This window comes from Epinephelus moara, chromosome 14, assembly GCF_006386435.1.
Source record: "Epinephelus moara isolate mb chromosome 14, YSFRI_EMoa_1.0, whole genome shotgun sequence".
NCBI classification, from domain to species: Eukaryota; Metazoa; Chordata; class Actinopteri; order Perciformes; family Serranidae; genus Epinephelus; species Epinephelus moara.
In genome coordinates, this window is record NC_065519.1 from 31827115 (window position 1) to 31845556 (window position 18442).

The 18442-nt window shown below is 41.3% G+C and overlaps 1 protein-coding gene across 3 annotated transcripts in view; it reads right to left on the reverse strand.

The window, feature by feature from the left end:
* Positions 1-1879: 1879 nt before the first annotated feature.
* lrfn5a (leucine rich repeat and fibronectin type III domain containing 5a) overlaps positions 1880-18442 on the reverse strand; it is a 183440-nt gene continuing 166877 nt past the window's right edge. For all 3 annotated transcript variants that reach the window (XM_050061576.1, XM_050061575.1, XM_050061577.1), the window contains 2 exons: positions 5974-6247; positions 1880-3869 (listed from right to left, as the gene is read on the reverse strand). In XM_050061576.1, coding sequence (XP_049917533.1) covers positions 2928-3869; positions 5974-6247 — 1216 coding nt within the window. In that variant the 3' untranslated portion in view covers positions 1880-2927. The remainder of the gene's footprint in view (positions 3870-5973; positions 6248-18442) is intronic.

The following is an 18442-nucleotide window of genomic DNA, read 5'->3' on the forward strand; positions in this document are numbered from 1 at the left end:
CAACTCCTAAATTAACAGCCAGACACTGTGTGTGTGTGTGTGTGTGTGTGTGTGTGTGTGTGCTCCAGGTCTAGGGTTTCTATCTGAACACTGATGCATCAAATTACAAAAAGATGAAAGAAAATGTGAAACTTCAATTGTTTTAATTAAAAGTACCACACGTCTGTTCTGATTTGCAGCGAGAAATTATTTTCTGCTATCTCAGTAGAAAGTTGTGCTGGAGACACTGAGCCTCCTCCTCCTAATATCTGTGGAGAAAGGTTCTTACTTTGTGCACAAAATAAGTGCACATGCAAAATTAACATCGAGTAGATGACACCTACGCAATGCAGCAATTTTGTTATTATCATCGTTCTATGTTAGTGAATCAGAATCTAATTCTAAAATGACAAGCATGTGCATGCTATTTACAGTCAGCATACTGCCATGTCCCCATTTCTCTATATATGGAAATATGTCCCAGCCTGATCCCCTACAGTATGTTTCTCATAAATATCCCTGGAGCCAGGAAAACGATGGTGGACAGATCTTTAACCTGAGAAGGTTTCGGGTGACAGCAGTGTGTCTGAGGCCTTAGATGCCATTCCAGGGAAATGCATATCTGCAGCCAAACTCGTCTTGGCAGCAATTCCTCAATCTCTTCAAACATCTTATGATGGTCTCTGAAGATGCACTCTCTCCTGAAGGCACCGGCTGCAGTATCTTCCAGCATGCCTGTTAATAGGCAACCAATTAACCAGTTGGCTCTAGGGGCTGGTGTTTGAAATGAGCTGTATACAAGTATATTAAACAGTGCATGGGACACTGCTACTGCAATTGTCAATATCTCTCTGTACTTTTCTCTCACATATAAACGTACCAATTAGCATTGGCTACATAGGTGCAATTCCATGGCACTAGAAAGTGGTGAAAGTAGCTGGTCATTACAGACATTTCAATATCAACATTCTCATATACTCCATAGAAAACTAGGGATATTTTAATTATGAAAATTATTGATGAGGATAAAATGGCATCTGTTTCATAGGTATCAAATACATTTGGCCAATGCATTTGTAAATACATTTTGTTTAAATCTATCAAAACCTTTTTCAATCATTTTAATATGCCATTTAGTTAAAATACATGCACTTACATTCTCTAAGACAGCCTTATCATTTGTGTTATCATATGATCTTAGATTAATTCTAAATTAGTCATAAATTTGCAGAATACGCCAGTGTGAGGGATGATAACATTTTAAAGGAGAAAGCCGTGACTGGGACAATGGATCGCTCTATTGTATGTCGCAAATTGCAACAAAGCACCAGCCAAGACGACCTACCACTGAAAAAAAGAGAGAGAGAAAAACTGTCAGTGGACGGTGAAAGCTACCTGTCTTATTGTTTCTTATTTTTATCATCACGTTATAGAAGCTATTGTGCACAGATATATTTACAGGTGTGATGTCTTATTAAAATACACACACAACAGTTCATTTGATAGCTAACAAATTAGCGTCCCCTGAATGAGGCTACTAACTTAACATAAAGTCACGTAGGTTTAGACAAATAAAGCTGCTTTGGTTAGGTTTAGGAAAAGAAACATGATGATAACTTACCTTAAAATGACTCACACAGTTCCAATTACCAGTCTCCCGGGAGAAAGTCCTGTGTTTTGCAACCCATCGTCACCCTGCCTCATAACACAGACTACTTCCCTCTGTACTCCCGTCAGCGCATTGGTCACATGATCACAGCCCTCCCAAATACTGGCTTATTATGTGGAATATAAACACATTTTGGTGCATCACTTTTGTCGGTATACATTTGGACAGTGCATGAGCACAACCTGACACATAAAACACATTTCACATTTCCAGTTTTCATTTTATCCCTTTTTATTTTACACAACATAACAACACGGTACATGTTGTCTTTTTCTGTACAGAAGCCTTCTGGGAGCTTGTGACCAACATCAGTGAAAAGCTCACAGGGTTTTTATGTTCTTTTTTTTTTTAATTCTTCCCTTTAAAAAATATCAATTTCATAAGAGGTCCGTTAGTCTTCATGTGTCACTTTTTGTCTCAGTTTGTGTCTGTCTATTTGTCAAGAAACGTCTGTACTCCTCAGTAGGTAAGAAAGGCTATGTGTGAAATCTCTCTCTCTTCCTTTTGTCTGTCCCCTCCGTCCTAATCCCTCGTTCAGGGAGCGTGGTGGAGTCCTAAATCCGGTTATATCATCTGTCAGAGGGTCTGTTAGTGCAAAAGAAGGCACCGACTGCTTTTCTCTTGCCGCGTTATGGAAACACACTTCCTGTGGGCGTGTGAAGGTAGGAATGGTGTGCTTTGCAGTTCTTGTATTGTTTTTTTTTATTCCTTTTTTTCCTGTTATAATTCCCTTTTCGTGGTATTTTCAGATAAGGTGAGTGTGAATCGGGAAATGTCGTGGCGAGCCCATTGTCTTGTTTTGTTTTGTGCTATAAAGTGGAACCAACGAGACAACTCGAGGACGCTACGAGACAAGACGAGTTGTCCACTCGCTGAATGACCGACTGAAAAAACAGATAGGAAACTGTCAAAGTGAAAAAAGCTGTAAACTGAATACAAAGAAATGTGGAGAAACAATATGAAAATAATTAAAAAAAGTCTGAAAAAGAAAAAGTATGCTCACGCTTTCACCCAGAAACACACAGTCACCCTAAAGGTTCCGACATGAACACACACACTGTACACACTGAAAACGCACATCCTAAACGGCAACAACACACACTTTCATATGTCACAAACACACCTTAGCCTCCACTCACACACCCCAAGACAAATTTAAACTAACACACACACACACACACACACACACACACGCAAAACCTCAGACATACACTCATACAAAAGATAAACAATAATGGATAAACCAAAGTTTATTTCATGGTTGCTGTCTCGTTCCAGTTCAAACTGTACTTTCTAAGATCCAGTCTGAATCACACCGCCCTTTGTCCGAGTCTCCATCCCCGTCTTTCGGAAGTAGCATTCCGCTCATTGATTGGCTCCTTTTGTTCCGCAATATGCGCCCTATTTTGGGTGCTCCTCCTCCCTGATTGGACGAGTGAGTCTTTGAGCCTCCTTCACTGAGCGAGTACCTCCTCCTCGCCCTGCTCCTCCCCACCTCCTCCGCGGGGAGAGTCTGGTACTTGGCGGAGGAAGAAGCGGAGGCCCGGGGAGCCCTGCGCAGGATGGGCGTCTCTCTAAATCGGATGGAGGGGACGGGGCTCGGGGAAGCAAGAGGGCTGGAGAAAGCGGAGTGGATGAAGGGAGTCGGGGTTTGGTTGAGAGAGGTGGAGTTGTTGCGGTTGGTGTTGAGGTTCTCCAGAGGGGTGGAGGGGAGGAGGGCTGAGGAGGCGGTGGAGAAGGAGGAGGAAGGAGGGCGAGGGGAGGAAGAGGGGAGGTTTTCAGGAGTAGCTGAGGTGTTGGAGCAAGCTGAGCCCGGCTTACTCAGAGCGGGCTTCCGCTTTGGCTTGGTTAGTGAACCGCTGGTGCCGGTGGGTGAGGAGACGGCAGCTTGAGCTCTCTCTTCACCCACTTTCTCTCGTTCCTCAGCCGCAGTTGTTGGGCTCCTGGCTGCCCAGGGCTGGCTGAGAACTGACGTAGCCGTAGAGCAGTCAGGCAGGGATGAGTCGGACGACTGAGTCATGGTATCCTTGCCCCCTCCTCCTCCTCCTCCTGCCCCGCTCCTTTTCTTTGGGCCTCCTGAGAGGTCGTCTAATCCGATTGAGCCGTGTTTGGAGGAGCTGGGAGTCACAGTGCATCCCTGTGACTGCTGCCCGTTGGTCTGTGAGTGAACGTTGGTCATCGACAATGAAACGCCTTTTCCCCCCTCACCAGGGTTACACACCTGAGGGGAAACACAGATGGAAGTAATGAGGGGCTGATTTTTTCTTTCAAACTAAAATGTTTGCATATGAACTCTTCCATGTATAACAGGGCCACACGGCCAAAAATACTCACTTTTTTTCATATCATGTAATAAAACAATACAAGGTGATTTACAAACATGAAAAATTACAGAGAATTATATGAGCTGCTGACACAGAATCTATTTCAATAAATAAATGATACAGAAATGAACATAAATGTCAATCTTTTTCTGTCTAGATCAGGGGTAGGCAACCTGTGGCTCTGGAGCCACATGTGGCTCTTTAGCCCCTGTCCAGTGGCTCCTTGAGCCTTTGAGAAAAGAAGTCTATGGAAATTCCTTCTATGAATCCAAATGTTGCTGAACCTTGATAGCAGTGGCTGGTTAGCTATGGATGCCAAATCCAAAAAAGTAAATTGAATAAAATAGAGAATGTAGTAGTGCGTGGACAAATTTGTTTGCTCTCACTGCCAGCTCTGCAAAATTTAAGTACCAGATAATTATTAATAGTGCCCTGCACAGTGTCCACCTTGTGGTAAAACATATTAACAAATGCTTATTTAGACCATAAGTATACGCTAATTTAGACTTAATAGGCTATTTACCTTGATTATAAGGCTCAAACATGTTTTGCGGCTCCACACAGATTTTTTTAAATTATTTTTGGTCAAAAATGGCTCTTTTAATGGCAAAGGTTGCAGACCCCTGGTCTAGATCATTGTAAACACTGCTGTGTGGTGTAATGTTTACAGTATTATTACATTTGATACATTGGTTAGAAACAGCATTGTTTCTGTCTTGTAATTGGTTGTTTGAATCACTGCCATGCAGTACACTTACTGACTGTACTATACATATTTCTAATTTTCTTATCAAGGAAATATTCTTTTCCAATCTGTGTTATGGCCTTTGTTTCCGAAATTGTTGCATGTCTAATAATGAATACTACCTCACATTGTGTCAATCATGTTGACACACAGAGTCTGAAACTTTCATTAATGTTTTTGGAAAAGGTTCAATTTTTTGTGTTTTTTCCTATCTGTCAAATGGTTTTGGAAAGATTTTTGAGCAAGAAGCAGTAACCTGTGGGACACACATCCTCAACAAGAGTGACTAACAGGGTCCACAGTATTATTTCATACCTCAGACAGCCTACTTTCAACATGATGATGAGGAGGAGGATTTAATAGAGGATCTGGACAATCAGTGTGGAGACAGAGGACATAAAGAACAGCTTAGCCCATTCAGGTAACCTTGGGGCTAGAAAAAGTGGCAATTGTGTTTTTTCATTTTGTCTCGTATTGAAAATTTTCACAACGAACAGAAAAACAAAATGCATCAGATTTTTATCGGATGACCAATTACAGCAAAAAAATCATTGTGCATGTGCAGAACCCAACTTTCAACACACAATATTATTTTAGTTGCCTTTTATGCATGTAAGGAAAGAAATGAGACACAGATTAAAGCCTACCGTTGCATGATGTCCACTAGTGGAGTAGTAAAATTACATGTTTATTTAATTCTGCTCTCATTTCGTAAAAAAATAAATAAAAATAAAACAAAAAAACAACTTCTTACCTATCAGATTAGTTTGTAATAAAGGCATTTTACAGATATTCCTGAGGAGCTAATAACCTTTGCCCTTCTTAATTTATAATGTGTGTGCAGATGTTTTAACTTCCCCCCACCGACAATGTTTTTGCATCCAGACCATTTCTAACTTCGTCATATGAGCGAAGTCTAGAGTCAAAATTATGATTTACAGGCAGGACACCGTACCTTATGTCATAAAACGTAAAAGAAAACAACAAAAAGGTCTAAATTTACTCCTCCTTTTTCATTCAAAACTTTAAATTAAAAACTTTAAATTTCCATGCGGCAGTGGGCTTCTATAGAAAATCAATGAGACTGCTCTACAATACAACTGTATGCTCAAAATGTCTTGTCAGTTAATCAGAAGTAGACCATGCTAGCATATGTCCATCATATGCATAATACCAATCTTCCAACATAATGAAAAGCTCTCTGCACTTTTTCTCTCTCTTTTCAGGCCGGTGTGGATTAAGCGAGACAGACCCACCTTGTACCGTATCATCAGGATGATGATGAAAACGAGCACCGAAGCCACTATTATCCCTCCGATGATGATGATCATAGTCCCGCCAAGGAACTGAGACTGCATAAAATGACACCTCATGTACTCTGACTCGGTGGTGAATTGCACACAGCCGACCACACGTGTTGCTGTCAGGGAGGTGATGACATCATCGTAGATGGCCAGCACGCAGAGGTCGTACTGCGTCCCTGCTGCCAGGTTGTTGACCAGGAAGTTCTTGCTTGATGGGGGGATCATTCTGTGGCAGAGGAGAGAGTCAAACAGGGAGGAGAGACAAGAAATGTTTAATCTTTGAGAGCATCAGCAGAGTAGACGCACTTTGAAGAACGATGTACAGTGCACAGAGGAATACACTGTTACTGGGCTTTGGATTCCCACTTGGATCAATCACTGTAGACCCCTATGTTCTGAATATCCTCCAACCATATTAATTTATATAGTCTTACATAAGGTATTTACGTGTTGCTGCTGTCCAGAATGTGTGCTTGTGTCATCAGTAATGTAATGGGACATTTTCATGGCTTGCCTAAGGGCCAAAGAATTTCAATCTTGAACAGCCAATGCCGTTTCCCTTACCAGTTAAACAATAAAACTTAAAACAACTCTGAAACCCTACCCTCTCTTCCACTGTCATTTGCCCAAAACAGACATAATTTGACCTTTTCAGTTGATATGATGAACTTTTTCTTTATTTTCTTTCATATATGTGTTACAGTGTTGGATGTTGATATTAAACGTGGCCAGACCATTCTGAATACTCTGTTTCCACCTTTATTTTTCCTACTTTTGAGATGAGCTTGTGACGGATTTCTTTATATGGACATCTGTACATACACTGCTACATGTAGCTACATGCTAACAACAGGAAAACATGCAATCTTGGTTGCCAATATTGTTAATTTCTCTCCATAAAGATTTTGGTTTTGAAGCTTTTACTGGTGATTTTTCAAAGTAGAAAGCAACTGAATATTTTGTTGTAGTCATTGCCCCAGCTGAAGTGACGGTGCAGAGATGCTGGCTGAAAGGGCAGATACAGAAGAGCTGGATATGCTGGCCAATTAGAACAGACTAGGCCTTTTTGGGAAGGGGGCTAAAACAAGGTGTCTCAGACAAATTAAAGATGTCCAATATTAAAGGTGTTCAGCACAGACAGTATGGGGAAAATGAACATGTTCTTGTAGTAATCCAAAATACAAGTATGAACCTGAAAATGAGCAGAATTTCAAGAAGTAAAAGTGAAAAAAAAAAAAAGTCCCGTGAGTCCTGTGACCCACTGTTGATATAAAATTGGAGATTATAGCAGATTTGAACAACTTTCTGAAACCTTACATTATTTGCCATTAGACTGTACAAGTGTTAGCTAAATTCCTATCTAACAGTAGGGGGCACAGGCATGACTCCAAGAACTCCAGCATGTGATAACAGCAAACATACAGCCCAGTGCTTCCAAAGGCCTCTAACAGGAAAAAAAAGACTACAGCATGTTGTTGAAAGATGAAGAATGTAGAAAAAAATAATTAATCCAATAGTTAACAAGGCAGGAAGAATGGAAATGATAAAGAATGAATGCACTCAGCTCCACTGTGTATAGCTGGATGCTGAATCCTCAAAAACAAAAACCCAGAAGTCATCAGCGGAACAGGAGACCAATTAGATGATTTATTATTGCACGGAGCAGAAGAGACGCCCTTCCTTTCTCAATCAGAATCAGCTTTAATGGCCAAGTAAGTGTAACCTGACGTGCCAAGTGGTTTAGTAAAAAGAACCATCTGAGAAGATGTAATTAGAAACTGTTTGGAAAAGGGCAGGCACTTTCAACAAATACTCGACAGGTGATTGGACGAACCATCTGTCTATTACCATGTATCGAGGGAGCTGAAGCCAGTCTGGAGAAGAGCGAAAATGTATCTCCATCAAGAAAAGCCTGCAGTGCTGTTTTTTGCTTGTCTTTCAATGAAGAAGTACTCTCCTGTTCTAATATAACTGCTGCAGATGCTAACCTTTGTAGGAGCTGCCATTGTTGTTTTGAACGAACAGTCACCTATCAGTGTCGCCACACACACCTAAACAATGCCAGTAGCCTCTAGTAGCTCCTCACTGAATGCTGATTGGGCTGAACCATGGCAGAGTTGGAAATTAGAACCTGCCACTTGCCAAATGTGGAGGTAAATTTGACCAGTGGCGGGTGAATTTGTTCTATTTACGAGCCATGGTGGTGGGTAAGCAAAGGGGGTATTCAACAAACGACTAGATTGTTCCGTGAAACGTTAACTCAACCATCACGCGTCCCACCTAAATAGTATTGTTAACTTCTATCCTATGCAGCTGTTGTCGGGTAAAAGTTAGCTACGTCTTATCCTGCATCTTCTTGACCAGTCAGAGTAAGGTTCTTCTTCTTTGTGTTTACTTGTGGATTGCAAAACAACTTGAAAGGTACTACTGAGCCTTGAGTGTGGAAAGTGTTGTCTGATCCACACTCAGGAGAAAACAGCCGTTACAAGGGCAGTAGCATGCCTGAAAACTGCGGCTAATTTTTCTCTTGAGCAGTCCTATGCCATCGGCAAGAAAGGGAGGCAGTTCAAAGCTACACAAAAGTGTGACTACAAAAAAGTGGATATTATAAAAATATGAGTGCCTGGTAGAACTTACATCTACCAATCTATCAAACACTGATCCAGAGTGGTGCGAACACAAATGCATTACTTGAAGCCTTACAAGATGAATTTTAATGTGATCTTGTGATTCAGTGATTCTCATGTGAGAATCCAGCTACCATGCAAAGTAAGAGTAAGTATGTACACATACAATGAATATGACTCATTTTTTTCCTGTTGCTCTAAATGTGCATACACAGAAACAGAGATATAGCTACATCAAGGACAACAAGGGTGAACACAAATAAACATTTAACTACTATGTACAAATATAAATATATGCAGTACTCTAGTGCAAATCTTTTGTCTTCACGTTTCACAATAAATAAAACATACAAGGGGAAATAGTCTCCAGCTTATAGTGAATAAATCAGGATGTTCTTTTCGACAAATACAAAGGTACCTTGCCACTTTGAGTGAAGTTTGTAATTCTTCACTGGACACTTGTCACATTGACCAGAGGATTTGCACATTTGTCCTTCAGTTTCCCTTAAAGGCCTTGTCAGCTTTTCTGGATTTCCTCATTAAAATGCTAATGAAATTCCTCATTAAAACCAAAGAGGGTGGCTAGTTCACAGCTCGCGGCCTTGTGTGCACTGAGAGGAGCAAAGGGCTGCTTTGGCCAGGTTAAGCATTTGGTTTTAGAGCTCGAGTTAAGTGAAGGTTAGGAGACATGGTGGGGTTTAATGGTTAGTATTAAGAGCTAGGGAATGGATGTAGCGGTAGGTCATTAGTGTGCCCTCAGTGTAATAACAGGACAAGGCTGCAAGTGTGTGTGTGTGTGTGTGTGTGTGTGTGTGAGTATGTACATGTGAGCATCTATATGATCCCATGAATACTAATCGGATCATCTGAACGCTAGGTGACCATGAGTGTTCTACGCTTTGCCTCTCTTGATGTTTTCATCACTAGGGTGGTGAACCTTGGTCTCTCTCTCTCTCACACACACACACACACACACACACACACACACACACACACTAACGCACACATTGGGACACATAAAGTGACACTGAAGTGAATAGGTTAATGATGGGAGCGAATGTCAGCGGCTCCTACAAGGTCAGATACAAGCAGCTTCATTTGTGTACAAATACACAGACAGAGATTAATTCCTCTATTACTGCTGTGGCCTTCTGCTTCATTTGTGTGTGTGAATGTGTGAATGTGTGTGGCTGTGTGTCACATTAACCACCAAAGCATTAATATCTTTGTGTAAAATAATGTGTTTGTTTTATAATTGCACATTCTGGGTTCATCTTTTTCTTGCAGGCTTAAATGCTGTCACGCTCCAGAACAGAGACCACTGTTTACCAGCTCATTAATACTGTCTGGCTCTGGGACATACATTTATATATGTGGAGGACAGAAAGAAAGCAAACATTTGTGAATAAATGTGTATTTTTGGGCCATGTTTTGACTCTGAATGTCTACACCTTCTGATTCCTCAATGATTTGGACAGTTCATGGCATTCTGGGTGAAAGACTGTAAGTATGGAAAGCGAAGGGCATTCTCTCTGCAGCAAGATGTTGTTATCATCATGCAAAACTATATAAAATTGTTGTTGTCAAAACAAATGTGTGACAAAAGAAAACTGACAGAAAGGTATTTGGTTTACAGTAAACTAGTGGCACTTGCTGATTATGTTATGGTGGTGTATGTTCTAAGGTTTTTGCCGCAGATCCTGAGTGTCTCTCCATCTTTGACTGCTATAGTGGCACCTTTGACAAACAACCAGCCTACTGAAAATGCTCTCCCCATTATCTGGAGGTCCTCTGAGACTGCACAGACTGACCTCCCGATAATGTTACATGGATTATATGGTCAAAATATCATGAACTTACTGTTGAGTAGCCATGACAGAACATATTATTTACTGCTACTGAAAACAGAGATGTATTATATATGGCTATCTTATGAGAACCATGTATCTCAAAAATCTACTTCTTATGAGCTAACAAAAACAGTTGTTCTCACCTTTGTGACACCACATTTCTGGTGTTTTTATCCTAAATTTTATCCTAAAGGCCCAGTGTGCAGGATTTAGGGGGCAAAAATTGAATATAATATTCATAAATGGTAAATGTGCTTGTCTTGTATAGCGCTTCTCTAGTCTTCTGACTCCTCAAAGCGCTTTTTACATGTCACATTCACCCATTTACACACAGTCACACACTGGTGGCCAAGGCTACCATTGGTGCCACCTGCTACTCAATAACCATTCACACACACACTCACGCACCAATGTAACAGCCATCGGGAGCATTTGGAGGTTTAGTATCTTACCGCCGCTCTTCTGATGCCCTGCTCTACCTCTAAGTCACAGTTGCCTATGTGTTCATTTGTCTATTATCACCTAAAACTAAGAATCGCGTTTTTGTTACCTTGGAATGAGCCATTGATATCTACATACAAAGCAGGTCTCTTCCATGAAGTCTGTCATGTTCTTTTAACAGGGGCTCAGAATGGACAAACTAAACACTGGCTCTAGACAGGGTCAGTCATTTTTTTCCCGCTTCAGCCACCATAGTTCTCCTACATGCTTGGCACACAGGAGAAGTTGGTCAACTTGCAGTCTGCAACCTCACTGCTAGATGCTTCTAAATTCTTCACACCCTAGACCTTTGAGAAGCAGGAAATTGCAACCACTAAGGAACATTTGTCCTCTTTAAAAACATCCAAAATACCTTTGCATTCCAGAATGTCCTGTAACTGCTTATCCTGTTAGGGGTTGTGGTGGGGCTGGAGCCTAACCCAGCTGACATTGGGCTGGAAGCGGGGTACACCCTGGCTGGTTGCCAGACTATCGCAGGGCTGACACATAGAGACAGACAGACAACCATTCACACTCACATTCACACCTACGGCCACTTTAGAGTCACCAATTAACCTGCATGTCTTTGGACTGTGGGAGGAAGCCGGAGTACCTGGAGAAAACCCACACTGACACGGGGAAAACATGCAAACTCCACACAGAAGGGCTCCCCAAACCCAGGGTTCAAACCAGGAACCCTCTTGCCATGAGGCAAAGGCTAAGCACTGCATCACCGTGCTGCCTAAGTTGTAGTATTGATATTAATATTAGAAACAAGAATAATAAGTACGTTAACATCACTATAAAGTCATAAACTTATAAAATGTGCTCCAAATCACTAAAGAATTATTATAGGGACTTGTACATACCTCTAAATGCTAATATATTTGGGCCACTCAATAAATTGAGAAAATAGGATGGTGTAGTCTACTGGAGGAATGGGGCCAAATTATTCCAAAGGATACTCCTTCAGTTGATGATTTGATGATCAAAAGTGCTGTCTAACATACCAGTCCAAAATCTCCATAATGTGTAATCACCTTTTGTCTTCTGTACTGTCTATACATTAGATAACTATGCTTGTAAAGAAACATAAAGATCATGAAAATACAACTCTGTTGTAACCTCTTCTCCTCACATCATTGAAAGAGAATAAATGATCTTTCTTCATCCATAAGTGGAATTATGTTTAGTAAATCTTACTTATGTTACCTGAATAGCTATTAATAAGTTTTGTTTCCACTGAAGGCAGACAATTGTGATTTAAAACACTAACAAGACAAGTCACACAAACAAATGTGCAACTGTTGTTTAATTACAAAAAAACTGAATGTGTTCTGGTTAAAAATCTATAAATGGGCAGCAATAATGTACCTTGCTGGAGGGTTTGTTTGCTGCTTCGCCATGTAGCCACAAGACATTCTCTCTTTTTTCTCTCCACCTCAGAAACCTTTGCTTCCAAGAAACCATTAGCTGCATGGCTCCTCCTGGACATGGCCCAAATGAGTTTCTAAACAAAATCCATCCAAGCGGACGCTCCGGCCAATGACACTCACATTGCATAGCCAGTTTTCATTGTCAACGTGTAAGCCAAGCTGTCGTCATTTATAATTCATGGATACAAGAGAACAATCAAGATATTGATAATGTGTTTTGGCGTGTTTGGACCCTGTTCCGCTGCGTGCTGAGTTCACAAAATACATTTTCATGCAAATCAGTGGATTTTCTTCGATTATTTCTTGACTGTGTGAGTCGTTAGTATTGTGAACTCATCCAAACTGACTCATTCATTGTGGCTAATTTCTTTGTGTCTGAGCTGGATCTTGCTGCCAGTATTTGAAGCCCTACAGTGGGCAGATGATTGCCTTGGCCGAGACTATTACACTAATCTATCTACTCTGCTCTGCCAAGCCCTCAGCCCAGGGCGCCTGTGTGTGTGTGTGTGTGTTTCTGGGTTTCATTACACTTCCATTACGCGAGAGAAAGTGTGCATGCTCCTCCATGAGTATGCATTTGTGTACTTATGTCTATATGTGTCTGCTGTATACATATATACGTGTGTGTGCATGCAAGTGTGTGAGTTTTATTACAGTAATCTTCTCATCCCATGGCAGCCTCCTCTTCCCAGTAGCTCTCACTGTCTGGCTCTCTGCCAACATTCATCACAGATACACCACTACATGTCGGTAAACCTTATTGTGTATGCGTGTGCATGGATGTGTGTGCGCATGTGTTTGTGTGCGTGTTAATCAACTCTAGCTTTCCTCACTCCAGCCAGGATAAAGCCAGGAGGACAATGCGATCTCCATTAGCTGCACTCGTCTTTTTTGACTCAAGACAAATGATTGCCTCCATGCACAGAACAGTGAACTATGATACCAGATTGTTCTATTTCAGGCCATTTCACTTGATTAAATATTGGACAAAGCCTACAGGCCACAAACACGCATTATTCCAGGAGAAAAAGAAAAAAAAACAACAGAAAGGCATTCAAGGCAATGATTCACACACACAAGGCGAGGGCTTCCAGGTCGAGCTGGAGCGGCGCGATAAGGGGCCGGGGCCTCTAATAACTCAGCTGCAGTCAGAGGCTCCCCCAGCAGCAGAGCCCAGTCAGACCATGTGTGACAGCAACTTCCAGTGTTTCTAAATGATATTCACTGCTCTGGGCTAGCTCATTAGTGGTTTCATGTAGCTGCAGGGGGATATTGTTTTTGCATTTCATAACAGAAGTGGAAGTCCAGTTTTGAAAGAAAAAGTTGTTGAGCTGAATTTCATTTTCATGCACTGTGTGGTAACTTCTCAATACTGTGTCCTATTTGAGATTTAGATTCACGAGCATACTGTATGTTTTTGACTTCCTCAAAGGAATAGTTTAATTTTAGAAGCACCTGTATTGCTTTCTTGCAGACAGTTAGACAATAAGTTTGATACCTCTCATGTCTGCATGGTGAATATTACAGTAAGCTATAGCCAGCCACTGGTTAGCTAACTTAGCATAAAAAGTAAAAACATGTGCTAACAGCCTGCACTCTGTTGACAGGTAACAAAATCCACCAAGCATGTCTAAAAGCTGACTACATGCATTATATACAAAGATAGATATGTCCATTTCATATGTACAGTATCTGACACTGAACATAAATGAGCCTTAAAGCTTGATACTTGACACGTTAGAGCTCATTTTGTTTAATCTGTATGATAAATACACTGTAAGAACAACATGTTTTTATCAGAGGTTACGACCCAGACTATTAATTGGCTCAGGGCAGTTTCTCTCTGGAGTCTCAGTTTTGGTTGTTTGGTCATATTTTCCATTAGAGTTAGACAAGAGTCATCTCTTGACAAGACAGCAAAAAAGCTTGTTTTCCAAAATTTCAAACTGTTTCTTTAAGAAAAGAAACAAAGCAACTACAAAACATTGCCCATATCACAAACTGTGTCTGTCATAAATCGATCACTGATAATTTAATTGCTGGTTAATTTACAGATGCTTTAGGTTATTAACCCACAGCATCTGTATGATGAGAGGGTCACCTCTAAAGCTCGGTCTACTGTCTCAGACTCTCAACATACCTGCCATGTTGAGTTTAGGATGCTTCCATGAGGGCGGAGGTTTTGCCTCCCTAAATGGAGTACTAAGCGTTACAGTTCGTCCTTTGTCAAGTCTGCCATCGCTTATCTTAACCAGCAGTGACCACTATTCTCCATGATTTACCCCTGACAGTGTGTAATACTGGATTCCATGTGTTATGTATTGTTTAGTCTGTTTGTTGTACTCATGACTACTGTCTGTATCTTAAACTGTTACCTTACCTTACCTTATCTTACCTTACCTATTGCATGTTGCAACTGTGATCGTAGTAAAAAAAGAAAGTAAAAAAAAAAATAGTATGTATGAATATCAACATTAAATAAGAAATGTGTATTTTAATTTCGTATTCCCACATTTTTTTATTTGGAAGCAAACTTCAGTTATAACTTCTCCAGTTCTGAATTGTAGAGAGATCATGTGATGTGATCTAAAGCTCCAGAACTGTTAAAGTACCTTGTGGTGAGATTGTTATGTTAGCTGTTGTTTCCAAGATCAATAATGAGATTTGGGATTTGGCTTTAAAAGCCAACATGGATTGGAAATAACATACTAAAAAAAAAAAAAAAATTTCAACTTTTCCACGACAAATGAGAGATTCATGTGGTGTGACTGAAAGAAACAGAACAGCTATTAAACTGACTTTTTTGCTGAGATTTCCCCCCCAAATTTGTACAAAAACATTTCAACTTTTAATTATATCCTAACATCTGCCTCTATTAAGACAACACACAGAACCCTGATAACAAAGCAGTTTCAGCTGTTCTCGGTAAAAATTAAAAGAAGGAAGTAAAATGGTGCAAATATCAATGGGCTCCTGTAGTACATCACTACTACCCACTCTCATTAGAAGTATTTGAACAGAAAAACATTGTAAAACTGCACAGCAGAGTTGCCCAAACAGGGATGAGACCAAAATGTGGGTCACAGATATCTAAAAGTAGGCTGTCCAATTATTTCAGAAAATGGAATTCAGTGCTTCTGGCTAAAGCCTCCCATGCTACCACAATGCAAGCTAGTCTAAATTAAATAGCCCGAAACGTGGAAAACTTTGGCAGATAAGCCAACAAAATAGCATGCAGAAGCAGTTATGGGTTTAACAGACTTTTCTTTACTCTGCACTTTTTAAACACGTTACATTCTTCTTTTTGCTGTTATATAATATGGGTGGGTACAGAACTTGGTACTTTCTTGGGTACTGACTGAATTACATTGGAATTAGATGCCAAAACTATCGATGCAGATCGGGAGCTACGAACCGATGTTTACTGTCTCCATCCATCCATCCATTTTCAACCACTTATCTGAAGCTGGGTCGCAGGGGCAACAGGCTGACCCAAGTATTTCAGATGTCCCTCTCCCCAGCAACTCTTTCCAGCTCCTCCTTGGGGACCCAGTGGTGTTCCCAGGCCAGATGAGATATGTAATCCCACCAGCGTGTTCTGGGTCTGCCCCGGGGCCTTCTACCAGTTGAATGTGTCCAGAACACCTCTAACGGGAGGTGCCCGGGAGGCATCCTGATCAGATGCCAGAACCATCTCGACTGACTCCTTTCGACGCAAAGGAGCAACGGTTCTATTCCAAGCCCCCTCTGGATGTCCGAGCTTCTTACCTCTAAGGCTGAGCCCAGCCACCCCACGGAGGAAACTCATTTCAGCTGCTTGTATCTGCGACCTCATTCTTTCAGTCACTACCCATAGCTCATGACCAGAGGTGAGGGATGGGACATAGATGGACCAGTAAATTAAAAGCTCCACCTTCCAGCTCACTTCTCTCTTCACCACGACAGTCTGGCACAGCGCCTGCATACTGTGGACGTTGCACCAAATTGCTGATTCATCTTACACTCCATCTACCCTCACTTGTGACCAAGACCCTGAGATACTTGGGGCAGTAACTCACTCCCAACCCACACAGGACATCTGAACAGCCTAATTGGTTGACATGAGCACCTTTAGGAAGCGGTAGGTGCTTCAGGGCGTCTCGGCATCTGAACTCAGACAGAGTAAAAACCCCAAAGAGAGAGAGCAAGACTACATCACCCCTGCAGCTAGTTCAAACGTGTTCTTTAAGAAAGTAGTAGAAAAAAAGGTACTGTTGGGAATCGTTACCAAATGGCAGGTACTGATTCATTTCTTTCTTATTCAACATCATTTTTTCCTCTGCTAATTTTTCTCAACAATTATCCAAACAATCTGACATGACACACCGTCTTGTAAGGCACACAGGTACCATCAAACCAGTTAAGAATAACTGGTTTCTAAGCTCAAAGAGAAGAGGATTAATGGTAGTTCAACTCCTGCCCCATTACTGTTGACCTCGGAGCTAATGTGGCTTACACGGCAGATGGCACACTGCCATGCTAATAGGTCTGAGTCTCTCAGGCAGACAGAAACATTGCAGAAGCTAGCTTCTTATCTCTGTTTTACCATGCATAATGCCCCTGATGCCAGAGCTAATGGTTAACAAGCACCCACACAGCTTGTAGTCAGAGGTGGAATAGGGATTTTGAGCCCAGGCCAGGTGGGCTTTGCTAACACCTCCCCATCCATTTTTATTCATTAAACCCTGTTCAGAGTCAGACACAGAAAGAACGGTTGCTGGAAAAGTAAATAATAGCCACCTAGCTGGAGGTCTAGCAATAATTCCACTGTTTTATTAATGAATAGTTCGAAATGGTGGTCACAACGGTCTCAGAAGATTAGCATAATATTTTTTTCCCCACTGAAATTAGTCTTTTAATTACACTCATAATATTACAGTTCTGCCACTTTATTTAAATGTCAGTTTGGAGAAGTATTATCTAGAAACTGTAATTATCCCTTTGATTTGCTTTTCTCATAATCATCTTCACATACTGAATTAACTCAGAAGAAAAATAGCTTTAAAGTTGTAATATTATACCAATACTCCTCTCTCATCAATGCATGTTGACGGCATCAGAACTATTTGTTTTCTCTAATCAGTTAATATCAGAGTCTTTCAAGGCTACAAACAAATTATAACTTTGAAAGGAGTTTAACGAAGATCCAATTTGTCTTAGGGATATGTATTTAATGGCAAGTGTGGTAAAGCATGAATGCAGTTAATGCATATCAGTCAGTTATTTGTCAAATGTGATGCCTAGTCTTTGATCTTCTTTTGAAAATAGTCAACCAGTTTTGCTAATTCCAACACTTAAATAAAAAAAGACTCTGCACTTCTCAAGATCACACTACTGCTGAGCTCAGTCCAAACAAGCACAGCAGAGTACATGTCAACGTGGCATGCAATGAAAGCTGTCCCAGATGTGGGGAAGACGCCTCAGCACCATCTGTAACTGGGTGTAGACCTCCATCTGCCCAGCTCAGCTCCATTCCCCCGGTTTAGCCGAGTCATCGACATTTCTTTTTAATGCTGTGGTTGGCTCCTTCACCACTTTCTCCCTCCAGACTCTCATTGCTACGCTGATCTGTTCTTACTTGCTTGTAGGTGTGTTGTTTTAATCTCTGTATTTTTCCCCTTTTTCACATGTATTTTTTTTTCTCATGTTTCTGATGTTCTGTCTATTCCTTCCTTCGATCAGACAGCTGCAGCTGATTCAAAATGCTGCTGCTTGAGTCCTCACTTAGATCAAGAATGTAGATCACATCACTCCAGTTCTGGGGCCTCAACTATAAAATTCTGCAGAAAATTCACACTATGGGCTCTAGTTTCCCGGCGCAGGGTGGCGAACCCCGCGCAGAGCTAGTTTCGAGCAGCGCAACCCGAGGCGCGCTCAGTTTGGTAGTTTGGCAGACCGAGGTGCGCTGAGATGGGTGTGAGGGCGCAGCAGGGGGAGGTGTCGACAGATCCAGCTTGGCGCAGGGACAGTTTCGTGCCAAAAGGCTTCG